At 44.9% G+C, this 12,900-nt stretch overlaps 1 protein-coding gene across 3 annotated transcripts in view; it reads left to right on the top strand.

The window, feature by feature from the left end:
* LOC119456840 (myosin-11-like) overlaps window positions 1–7,122 on the top strand; it is a 69,291-nt gene extending 62,169 nt beyond the window's left edge. For 2 of the 3 annotated variants that reach the window (XM_049669391.1, XM_049669392.1), the window contains exon 19: window positions 6,570–7,122. In XM_049669391.1, the coding sequence (XP_049525348.1) occupies window positions 6,570–6,665 (96 nt within the window). In that variant the 3' untranslated portion in view covers window positions 6,666–7,122. Of the gene's footprint in view, window positions 1–862; window positions 920–6,569 lie in introns of all 3 variants that reach the window. The other variant, XM_049669393.1, reaches the window with a different exon arrangement.
* The last annotated feature ends 5,778 nt before the right edge of the window (window positions 7,123–12,900 follow it).

Here is a 12,900-nt window from a genome sequence, read left to right as displayed (position 1 = left end):
CGGGTTCGATTCCGGTTTGCGGTGGCTGCATACCAGTGGGTGAAGAATGCAAAGATACTTGTGCTTAACACTCTTTTGTGCACATTGAAGGGAACCCTGACAGGTCAAACTTAATTCGGGGCCCTCCACCACAGCATCCGTTTGAACAGTTAGATAATGCAATATTGAAGCAGTGGAAGTTAACTTATATATATGTTTGCTATGTGATAGTAACCTTTACTGAACATCCCTCAGCACATTCTTTCAGTAAGAGACATGAGAGATGGAACAAATGTTCTCGGTACTTTGGGTCCTCGTTTTATTTTGGCGTTAGTGATCCTCACTGTGCATTGTGCATTGTGCACTGTGCATGAAATATGAGGAATGCTGGCAAGGACTGCATGTTTACTAGAAAATAGCACTTCCTCCTGCACATATTTTTGTCACCCTTTTCTACTGTATGCTTTAAAAGTTTACAGGGCACAAAATCTCCAACAGAGGCTGAATTACCGCAAGTGCCAGGTGCATCGCCTGGTATTTGGAACTGCATTGTGCGCAGCTAACAATTTTCAATTTATTTAGGCGCTGCATGCGCAAACTGGGTGAGAACTGAACTTTCTAGTGGAACCCATGCCCTGCAAACTTATGAGGCCAAATGTATAGTATACTGCGCTTGTAACCGTTAACCACTCCTATTAGCCCAGCTTTCCACTCCTCTAGAAGTTTGTTATACCACATTGCACTACCATGCTTAGCCTATTGATATACAAGACTGACTCAGCTGCTCAGCAACACTGCTAGAGCTGGATAAGCACGAACTATACTTTTCTTTGTTGAAGGATGTTGTTCTGAACTGCCTGCACTCTTATTTTGCTGGCCATAGATTTCGTTCTGAATCCCTGCTGCACTCTATTTTTGCTGGTGATAGATTTCATTCTGAGTAAGTATTTCCTCTTGTGCATGGTATGTTCATTGTCTGCACACTAACCCTTCTGTGCCCAAGTCCCACTGGCTATGAAGAGTCATGACGCAATCATGTGACACCCTTGTATCTTGGGGGCCCCCAGGTATAAAGCCATTTGTCAAAAAAAAAAAAAAAAAGTGATACGTCTGTGGTTTGTCCTGCCTCCCTCCGTAAGGTACACAATACGGGTGCTGTCCTGTTGTGGCACATTTCTTCCTAAACACATTACTGTGCCGACTAGTCTGAAAAACAGTTGTTTGAGAACGTAATGAAGTCGTTCAATATGAATGTTCGCACTGCTTTTGATTTGCTAGTAAGCATATTTCTGTGTGTATTTGGTGTTAGTTGCATATGTGTATATGCATATGCTGCACAAGTGTGCACTGCATTTGTTAATCAGGCCATTGCCTCCTTGCCTCCCCTGTGCACGTAAGACAACAGTACATTGCCAGAATGCTCTAATTGCTGTAAACATGTCAAACGCTGTAATATGCTGCAATGTTGCCAAATTCAGATCTTCCGCTCGTAAACTCTGCTAATCTGTTTGCACAATAAGCGCCACTGCACTACTGTGAAATTATTCCCAGGTGGTAGTGTTCAAGTGAGCCTACATTAAGTTGGCACGCGCGTCAAATTTTGTGCAACTTTGTGGCAACAGCGGGAAACCACAAACCAATAAGAAAGTGAGCAGGTCAGAAATAACTACACTGCGTCTTGCCAACTTCATGGAGTGCAGTGAAGGCTATGGTTCATGTCAGGTAATCGGAAACGAGAGCCGGCTGCATGCTCCGGAGGAGGCTCACCCACTGCGTGCTGTTAATATAGTAAAACCCCGGTGATACGATCATGGCTGATACGAATTTCGTTGCGATACGAATTCGCAACGTTCCCCGGCCGAAATACATTGCTCACAATACGAAAAAAAATCAGCTGTTCCGAACGCCTCGCTGCGCCACTGACGAACACGCGAGCACCAGCGGCGGCGGCCGAGCCAGTGGATTGACCGGCACAGACAAGCCGACACAGCGGGATCTAGGCGGGATCCATAGCCGCCAAGCAGCCAGCTACGTCACGCGGCTGTGCAATCTCTCATTGTTTCCCACATCGAGCGGACCGCACCACATCGCAGCCTAGCTGATGCTTAGGGAGAAAGTAGACGAGGACTACTGCAGCAACGACGACCGCGGCAGCAGCCCAGACGGCCAAAACGCTCCCTGCACTTGACGTGCTGAGGCGTTCAGTGGCGTGCAAAAACATTCACGACATCACGTACACGCACTTTTACGCCTTTCGGAAAGGGATCGTTGACGATTTGGGCTAGAAGAAAACTTTAGTAGAACGGGACCGCGCAAAAAAAAAAACTGCGCAGAAAAAAGAAAAAAAAGGGCGCAGTTTTGCCCAAAAGGTGAAGCAACAATTGCAATAGCAAATTAGGAGACAGCTGTACGAAGTAAGGATAGTAGTTTTACCGGCTGTATAAACTTGTGAACATTCACTTAACAACCACGGTGTCACGCGCGCACAGGTAAACATGAACACATCTCTCTCAATGACCGCGGACACTCGCTGTCGAAACACTGGCGTGAAGCGCAGCGGGCGCAACAGCAAGTGAATTGACCTTCGCGCTGTTTCTCGCTTCAACGCGAACCAAACGTCGAAAGCACAGCGCATACACACAGCGTGTACTTTGTGCATTTCGCAGATTGTTTTGATGGTGAGGCCCACGCAGGCGCGCACTTTGCTACGTTGCAGATTGCTTCGCGTACTTTGTGCATTTCACAGATTGTTTTGATGGTGAGGCCCACGCAGGCGCGCACTTTGCTACGTCACGCAGATCGCTTTCAAGATACAGCGCCCGCACTGCTGCGCCGTATCTGCAATGTGCCAGTCGCTTGTTGCAACGTACAAGCTGGCTGCACCGCTAAATTTATGTGACTCCCACATTCAAACGCATCGTAAGATGCAGGAACATTAGAGATTGGCTATGTATCACGTCGAACTTGATACATGGATGTCGGTGGGATTTAGGTCAGGACCGCGAAATTGCGACGTAGCAGCCGGGAAAATGCATCAGGGAGGAACGTATCAATAGGGTTCCACTATTAGAAATTTTTTCAGGTAAATAAATTCATATCTTCTTGATTTTATGTATGTTTTGATGATACAAATTTTGGGTGATACGAATATTTCATGCTACCCTGTGAGATTCATATCACCAAGATTTTATACTGCACTATTGTGAAGCTTTTATTGAGGCAGTACAGTGCTGGGAGAGGCTGACAGTGGAGGAGTCCTCCTGTTTTACTTTGCTGGTTGGCTGATGTGAACCATAGCATTTGTTTCTTGGCACGAAGAAAGCTGATTGGGAATATAGAAGCGCAAGGCTAGAAATATTTCTGGTACACTCGGCATTTGACACTCTCAAAACTCGCATTTCCTATCATTCCCATGACGTTAGAACAAATGTGGCACCAAGCTTTCTCTATATCAACTGTCTGACAGTGTTTAGGTCTACGAGCGCTAACATGTTGAAACCTCTAGGTTGTCTGTGGGATAAACTTCCAGTTGACGAGTGATAGGCACTGTTGTGATGCACTTCTACAATGCTAATAGTAGTACTACAGTCGCACTTTCAAGGACCACTGAAATCGGATCACTGAATCTGCAAGCCCCATTTGTTCCCTTTCGCATGCTCGTACAAATGAACCAATTAGGCGAGTGCATTTTTAATGTCCGTAGGGTTTTGATCACCGCAAGTTGGAGGCACAATTGCACTACTTCACTGCCCAACACAGCTGCAGTCCTTTGTTTCTGGTAAACCTGTCATGCTAGAAATAAGGCTTGTATGCGTGCTTGGAGGCATGCAATGTGTTTGTTCTTTTTTCAAAACAGTGTATTCAAGATTTCTGAAAGTGCGATCAATTCTTTGAGAGCTGGTATTGAGGTGACTTAGATCCTGAAATCACATACGCCTTGTTGGTTTTTGTGAGGGAGGCTGTTTTGTCACTCTACATGTGTGCGTGCATGTGTGTGTGTGTGTGCATGCGCATGCTTGTTTGAGTGCTCTCGTGTGCACCTTTGTTTGATAGACTACCAATTGTGTGTGGTGTGCTGGTACAATGACATGGTGTACACCGTCTCAAAAGGCTACGTGCACGTCACTATTGTCGCAGGCACTTCAGAACTTGTGGATAGCTTTTGTGTTAATGTCTAAGCTAAAATGTTAAGTGACTTTTAAAGCAAGCAATTTTTAACAAGCAGCCAAAGAAATGAGGCTGTAATCAGTTCATGCACTTGAATAAAGTCAGTTTATTAACTGAACTGAAGCACGTAAAAGAAAAAGTGAGCTTGCAGCAAGTTATAGTTATTCACCTCATGAATATGAAAATCACTTTAATTTGGAAAGAACTAGCAATGGCTCCTGGGGACGGCACGGATCGGTTAACAAGCTCGAATCACCGAAAATGGTCGCGATGTCATCCAAGGGATCACAGAGGGGAGTGATTCGAATGCAATGCTGAATGCCCTGCAACTTCTCGTGCTATTAAGAATGCGGCACATTTTATCGCAAAAGTGGGATTTATATTTTTTCTGGAGCCGTTGCTGTGTCCGTGCTCGAATCGGTGAACCGTGAACATGGCTGTAGAACTTGGGCAACCGCAGTGCTGTGAGGCATGGTGCAAGGAACAGCCGAGCACTATACCAATTCCCACTTTGGAAATGGTGATTGCTGCTATTTTTTTTCGAGCTTTAATAAGTGAGCTGCCGTGGGAAAAGCAAGGCTGCAAATGTCCGCACTGAGACATAGCTGGGATTTCTGATTACTGACTTGGCAGTTCACTGCATCTGAGGCTCTGCGAACAGGACTTCTTGAGTACATGTGCTTTCAAGTGCAATTATCACTTTCAATTTTGAGAACTGCATCAAACAAGCTTGACTTGTTTGATGCAGAGTGCTTGAAACAAGCACTCGGTGAACCACATCTCTCTCGGAATGAACAGGTCATCATCGGAGCATTGTGTAAATAAGCATGTCACTAGCAAAACCAGAGCATTTGTATTTGCTAGCCACTGCTGGTCATTACGAGGGTCGGAGCTTGACAATGCAACAGATTTTACTGCTTGATGAGGACCCTTAATTTTGCCGCATCTGCCTAGAGCATCGTCAACATCGTCAATGGAAGTAAAAGGCACACGGGAGCCGATACTCTTCATTCGATTCTTTTAATGTGTTTTAGCATAGCAGAACCATATTGTCATTACTGTTGCAGCTTTCTATGTACTTAATGATACGATTTGCACTTGCCAGGGAATGCGCAGATCAGGTTGTGGTACACTCACCGCACAATGACTGGCCGTTGGAAAACTATGGCCACCTCGCTTGACGGGCTCATTTATAATTATTTTTTGCACTTAATAATGACTACGATATTAGAATAGAGTGGTGTTAACTGTCTTTCATGCCAAGTTATAACCACTGTCAAACTTCACTAGCATGAATGAGAGCAGCTAACGACAGCGAGTGGCTGTACCCACTGTTGCACTTGCTCGTACCCACGTTTGAGAGCCAAAAGTGGCGTGAATGTCCTTTGTTATTTTCTATGTTAAGACTATGGCAAGGAGCAGGTGTATCGGTGACAAAACTATGCATTTTGTTATCGTTAGCGGTTGTTCTTAAAGCGCTGTCAATGTTTTCAGATGGAAGTTGAGTAAAGCCTATAGCAGCGCACAGGGACGAGATCGCACAAGCATCTTGCTTTTTGAAGGTTCACTTTGCCTCCTATGTCACTGAGTAGACGGTGTTCAATTGGTGCTCCTGCCTCACCGCGCTGACGACCTCTGATGCAAGTGCAGCATGGCGAATCGCAAAAGCGTAAGCGAACGTTCGGAAAGCAAGATGTTTGCGCGATTTTCACACAGGCTCAGTCACCAGCAGTGATCTGCTAGTGTGCCCGTTGCAAAAGCTTGTCGTTGGCGTGTACATTGGAGTGTGGCACGCCGTTGCAGGGAGCTTTCTTCTAGTGTTCGTACCTTTAGCTTGAATGCATAAAATTTGCCGGTGACTGTACTGTTGTCGTGCCGAAGAGTTGAACACTGTGGAAGCACGCGAGGAAATTTGTACTAACGATAGTGTTAACCAATCAAATATGAAGTAAAACAGCAAGGTGAATGTGGACTTCTGACCGCAGCTATGGCCTTCGTTTATTAACTGGTTGAGTATGTCGGGCTCATTTGATATGCATAAGCAATAGGCTTTAGTGGTAATGGTAGCTGTCAAGAAAGTTTTTAAAATCTTGATTTTTCTGTTTCACCATAACTACTGAAATCATCACGCGAGTGGGAACCGGACAACTGCAACCAACGATGGCCGCATAACAAAACACTGCCAAAAAGAAAAAGGAAAACAATACCGATGGCATTGTATTATGACACCCGCCTGTGTCATCGCAATTGTTTTCCTTCCTGTCTGTTGTCCTGTGCATCCTTTGACTTGCTTCATTTACTAAATGGTGTTCATGCCTAATGATTATGATTAATATGATTAAAAATTGCAAGTGGCCTCAAGAAAGTAAGTCAGTGGGCGACTCAAGGCTTTATGCAGGATATGCACTCGTTCCTTTTTCCAGGGGACTGCAGCAACACCATCCAAGACAAAACCTAAGAAGTCGACACAGACTCCCTCAAGTGTCAAGAAATTTTTGAGAAGCAGGTTTAAGCGCTAGTGTTCTAGAATGTACATAATTTTAAAGCACTTCTCATGATGTTTTTAAGATATTCTTTTTAGACCCAATGACAGAGCTCTTTGTACAGTCGCCAGTTTTTAAACGAAGAGAAAAAAATTGAAGTAAAAGTGTGACAGATGCTCATAGCAGGACAGCATTAAAATCTGCCAGTTAAGTAACTAGCATCGCACCCTTTTAAGTTCCAGGTTCAAGAAAAAATATGCAAGGATGACCATGAATTTTAGTAATATACATACCGAAAAGTGGGCACTGTGTGCCTTTGTGCGACGCCTTTTATTGTGAATACTTCAACAATATCGCCAAGTCCTGGCAAACTTCAAATTTCTTTGTGTAAATACTTATGCTGTGTTTTCAGTGCGTGGCTTTCCTTTGGAACACTTGGTATTGCTTGTATAAAGGAAGTTTTACAGTTTTTAATAAACACTTTTACTTGGCACTTGGTTCTCGTTCGTGTTCGTAATTTTAGCATAATCTGTGTGCCTTGTATATAAAATACAATGACTCTCATCATTTGTCGAACCAGATATTTCGCAACAACCAACTGTTAGTCTTGTTACTGTTCTGTCTGCTAGACAAAACAGCAAATTGTCGGGAGTTTTCGAAGCAATGCTGAAACAAAATAGGTAATGGAAGATTTGTTATTGGTTTCACGCTGGTAACCTACATTTGCACAACCCATAATTTTTGCTTGTAGTAATCATGTAGGTCTAGTTGTGTAGCAGCTTTATTGGTTATGCTACAACCAGTGATATTTTTGTTGCAACGGGTACTTTATAAACTCTCTTTGTAATAAAGTTTATCTATCTATCTACGAGTTTACAACTACCAGGGGAATGATGGGTAGTATATATGGGTGCGTCTTCAGATGTTCTTGTCACTTCGTTTATTACGATTTATCTGGGCCTAAATTTCAAAGCAATTTATGCTTTGTGTAATGTAGAAGTTAAGACACTGCGAGCACGCATAATTGCTGCTAATTGCAGTGGTTCCGCTTGTCCATGTGTCCAGTGGCGTAGTGGTTTCAATATCGGGCTTCTGTGCTTGAGTTCTTATGTTCAAATCCTGCCCTCGGACAATTTTAATGTTTATTTTATTGTTTATAACGCAGTACGTTCTTAAATTCTTTTGCAAAGTCGCAAAGCCATTTATTGCCAGAGGGGTGAAGTTTAGGCAAATCTATACATAATTTCCATGCTGGCTGAGCTCCCGTGGTCACTAGCGCCACAGTTCCCTCTAGAGCACTGCACGGGCCTGATTTTCCGGCCCGTGCGTACATGACCGAGACCAGCCCAGGCCCGGGAGTTCATTACTAAGCTTAGCTAGGGCCCACGTGTGCATGACCAGGCCCAGCCTGTAAGAAAAAAATTCTTTTTTTTACTTACAGATTGTACCGTATCTGTCAGCCTCACCTTCTCAACGTTTAATCAGCTGCAGTATATAAGCAATAAAAGGCCGAAATCTTTCTTTCTCTAACGGGAACATCAGTAATCCGGCCCATTGCCTGTGCTGCTATTTTTCCGCTGGTGCGCATGCACTTACCTTGATTTGTACGATATGGTTCTATGATGTCATTTAGCATGCAAATATACAGGGTGTTTCATTTTAGCTGAACCAAGTTTTTAAAGATTACCTGTGGCAGATAGCACAATTATAATCCTTGATCTAAACTACTCGATGAGGCGGCCATTACTTCCACGAGAAATGAAAATGCCTAATTGAAGAATTAACATAATTATGCTAATTAACATTTTTATTATTTTACGGCACATCTTTCAATCTACGAATTATAGCCGCCGAGTTCGCAAGGCGTATCCACTTGGCACGAATTCTCGGGACTAAACCAGCTTCGAGATAATTTTCAAAGTGTCCAATGAAATCAATCGAATCAAATCAATTGTCCACATGCTGCATGGTCATTTTGGACTAAAAGCTACATACGTAGCTTGACGTGACCCAAAAGACCAGGCAAGGCAATAGTGCAGCAAACAGTGCGCGAACATGCACAATAATTCATATATTTCCAGCTCTTGCTGGAATTCCTCATAGACGAAATAGTTATGAACGGAAAGACAAAGAATATTTCCGTCGCGGCGAGTTAACAGAATTGGAAAAAGTTTTAACAGAATGCATTTTAAACAACACTGCAATAGCAATACTAGCTATACAAAACAATGCAACACCAGCTATACAATTTTACAAGATTAACATTTGCTAAGAAAACGAAACAGGATGTGCATTATATACTCAGAACCATACACAAACGCAGAATAATAATCGCATCAGATGCATTACAAGCGACCAAAGTATGAGCCGAGTTCTTTCTTACTGAAATTATCGACATTTTTGTATTTGTTCAAAGTGAATGGTAGGTTATGTATTAACGACTGATGCTTATAGAGTGTTCTGAAGTATGAAATTGACCATATCTCAGGATTTCTTATGTTCGCATTAATGTGACGAAGCTCTAAGGAGGCCAATTGTTTTGTGTAGTTCCAAGCTAATTCTTATATGGATGGCCTAATGGATGGTCAGAATGCCTAATTGAATATTTAACATAATTACGCTAATTAACTTATCTTACGGCACATCTTTCAATCTACGAATTATAGCCTCCGAGTTCGCAAGGTGTATCCACTTGGAACGAATTCTCAGGACTGAACCAGTTTCGAGATAATTTTGAAAGTGTCCAACTAAATGCATGGGCGTTCCAGTTAACTTACTGAGGAAAATGCTGGTTTATGCATTGAAGCACAAAAGTACCTGATCTTAGCGCTAAAATAATGCAATAGTATCAACACTGGTAATAGTGCAATCGCAAAAGCAGTAACATGAAAATGGTTTGAGGAGTGGTTCTTTGTATAATTTATTTTTCCTTACGCGGAAACAATGTTCATTTTTGCGGAAAAGAAAAAAAAATAGAAAAAGTAGCTTGCACTGGCGGCGCAATGCTAAAGAGACAGCGGAGCTGGTGGACACCTAGCTAGTCCTGGCTTTTGGGGTAGGCTAAGCACTGCCAAGTCATCCCCAGCATTTCCCGGAATTTATTGATTATTGATCGATTATAAATTACCTATTGATTGGTTATCATAAGGTATTGGCCACGCATTTGGGCTAGGCTAAGCACTACCAAGTCATCCCCAGCATTATCGGGAATTTATTGATTAGTGGTCGATTAATTATTGACTAGCTATTGATTGGCTATAAATTGTCTATCGGTGACTAAGTTTAAGTAGTCCCCACCATTCTTCGCTAGGCTTAGCCAGGCTCAGCTTCGCTAGTTCACAGGTGTATGTGCCATTGCGCGTGGACCCTTTCTGCACTGCTGCCAGGATCGGCCCACAATTTTGGATTCAGCAGACACATCACGCCTGTTTAAAAATGAGAACTTCATCTGTTTTACTATTTTTTTTTGATAAGGTATACGGTCATCTGATAAAATATAGTCAAGAGAGTGATGTGGATCAGAGAACAATCGGGGATAACCTATATTCTAGTTGACATTAAGCGGAAAAAAATGGAGCTGGGCAGGCCATGTAATGCGTAGGATGGATAACCGATGGACCATTAGAGTACAGAATGGATACCAAGAGAAGGGAAGCGCAGTCGAGGACGGCAGAAAACTAGGTGGGGTGATGTTAGGAAAGAAGGAAGAAGTTAGGAAATTTGCAGGCGCGTGTTGGAATCAGCTAGCGCAAGACAGGGTTAATTGGAGTTCGCTGGGAGAGGCCTTCGTCCTGCAGTGGACATAAATATAGGCTGATGATGATGACAGTCATCTTGCACATGTCACATCAGCTTGGCACAGAATGCATTGAACCATGCAATGCATAACGGACGCGTGTGCTCGAAGGCCTATTAGGCCCTTCAATGAGCGGGCCTGAGTCTGGCCTGGGCCCGTGGCTTCAAGGCCGAGTCCGGCCCGGGCCCGCAGCTTTAAGCCCGGACCTGGCCCGAGCCCGCCGACAAACGCTTCGGACTGCTTATAAAGACTAAAGAAAGACTGCTAAAAAAAGGCTGCTAATATTAACAAAAAAATCGCATCATCTCACCCTACGGGCAACCATGGTGCGAAAGCATCGCGGGGGGTGCGCATCGAGTTTGTTTCGTTTCACTTGGCAACACAACCCAATGAAAGTTTAGAGTGAGGGAATGTATTGAGAAGAGAGGAGACGTTTGTACGGGGTCCGACGGCCGCGTTACGCTGACGTTCGTTCTGGACGCTCCCGACCTTGCTCAGGTTGTTGTCGAACCAAAGCCGGTCGCACACGTTGCAGCTGTGCCCGAAGCTCCGATCGAGGAAGTCGCGCTTGAACCGCGCGTCAGCACCGTCGAAGCCCGGGCGCTGTAACGGCCTCGAACGTGTTGCTGCTCTTGCCGCAGACTCGCGTTTCCTCGTCGCTTCGGGATCGGTAGCTGCCGCTCGACGCTGCCGTCGCGCTTCGACTTTCCGAGCCCGGAGTTCGGTATCGGCTTGATAACGCCGACGTTCCACTTCGGCGTGCCTAGCCCGTGTTGCTTCCGTAGAAGTTTGCTGCCGACGTTGACGTTTACGTTCGGCTTCCCGCATAGAGTTTCTCACTATAACATTATAGTGTGAAACTCTATGGCTTCCCGAGCTAAGTTTCCTCTGCTCCGCGGCGGTGGCGCTGCCGCTGCAACTAGCGCCGACGTTGCTCATGGCGTTTCGCACGGAAGTACAGCGAACGCGCGCTTTATTGACCCTTTTCGCGGCGATCCCGTGGGCGCTGTCATGTTTGATCACGTGGTGACTCGTCCATTGCTTGCCTCAACTGCCTCCGTTGCCTCCTTGTTTACAATGGAAGTGTATGACGCCGGCGCGGCTTAGAAAACCTGTTTTCGGAGATATCGTAGACGGTCACTAGGTGGACGACACGAAGCTTTGATCACAGCTTCAGAGAACATGCAAAAACGCTTTCGGAGCTGATTAAGCTATGTCCAAACGGCGCAAGCAGCGTATATGGTGCTTGTTATAAAAGCGGGGCTAAATATGTATTCAAAGCTATCCTAACATTCCGCTCATTAATTCAGTCAGGATTAGTGTGTTTTGCTCTTTGTTCTTTATTCAGCAAATATTTTGAAGCAGTGGCTTGTCAGTTTCTGACTCAGTGAAGTTCCTCGGTGCGGCCACTATCTGATTATTTTCAGCCTAATCGCTCGCGGGTATGCTCAGTTCCGATAGATTAGTTCTTGCTGCGCACAAGGCTTGAAACGTAGCTGTTCTGCACATTGCAATACCTTGTAGCAAATGCGTATTATCACGAGTAACTCGCTTACTCTTGTGGACCATGACGAAACATTCAGCTTCGACCATTCGTGCGCTATCGTTGTAGTACAGTCACTTATTGTGCGTATATAGTGCGCATATATTCAAGTGTGCGCCCATTCACTTATTCTTGACACTTTGGGTGTAAGTTTCCGTGCTGGTTGGGGTAGATGTATGTAAATACTGTGCGTGAACGCTACTATGACAGGAGGCGGCGCTACTCCCGTTATCATTGTTTAACGAGCAGTACTCACCCTTGCCGACGTAGCGGGGCTGAAGCCCTTTCTTTGAAGGTTAGCAATACAACGCAGGCGGATGAGGAAATTTGTGTATGCTCGAGGAGAGCCGTACATCTCGAAGTGCCGGTAACACGTTCGGACAATTGCTGCAGCGGTCCGCGAACTTGGCCACACAGATTCATTCCATTCCTTAAAATGCCAGTCACTATTTTTGCCGCCAACTTCTGCACACGTCTTCAATCCACATGATTCAATCTAGCATGATTGGAGCACAGTGTGTTAGCGAAAACTCAGTTGCATTTCCGACAGCTGATCGCACAGAAGCAAGGTAGGAGCGGTAGTGGTTTCGTATTTGTGCGCGGTCACTGACTGAGGAGACGTATGGCGCGCCGCCGTGAGCGCCATCTCGTTTCTCTACAACAAACTGCTCCGCGAAAAGGGTCAATACTGCGCCGCGACACTTGCGCCGCCTACCGGCGTACCCTTAAGAGAGGGAGAGAGAGAGAGTTATATGCAATGATTTGCTGCGCCGCACCTGTGGCGGAGAGGGGAGGGGAGCGCACACCTGCGTAGGAGAGGAGAATGAGGGAGAGTGGCGCATGCGCAGTATGGGTGCGGACGCCGCAGAACGGACACTCCCCCGAGCATAAGATGCTCTCGCATCTAAAACTGCACGCGTTACAGCGTCTGA

This window comes from Dermacentor silvarum, chromosome 6 (genome assembly GCF_013339745.2).
Source record: "Dermacentor silvarum isolate Dsil-2018 chromosome 6, BIME_Dsil_1.4, whole genome shotgun sequence".
Taxonomy (NCBI): Eukaryota; Metazoa; Arthropoda; class Arachnida; order Ixodida; family Ixodidae; genus Dermacentor; species Dermacentor silvarum.
This window is presented reverse-complemented; position numbering and strand designations above follow the sequence as displayed.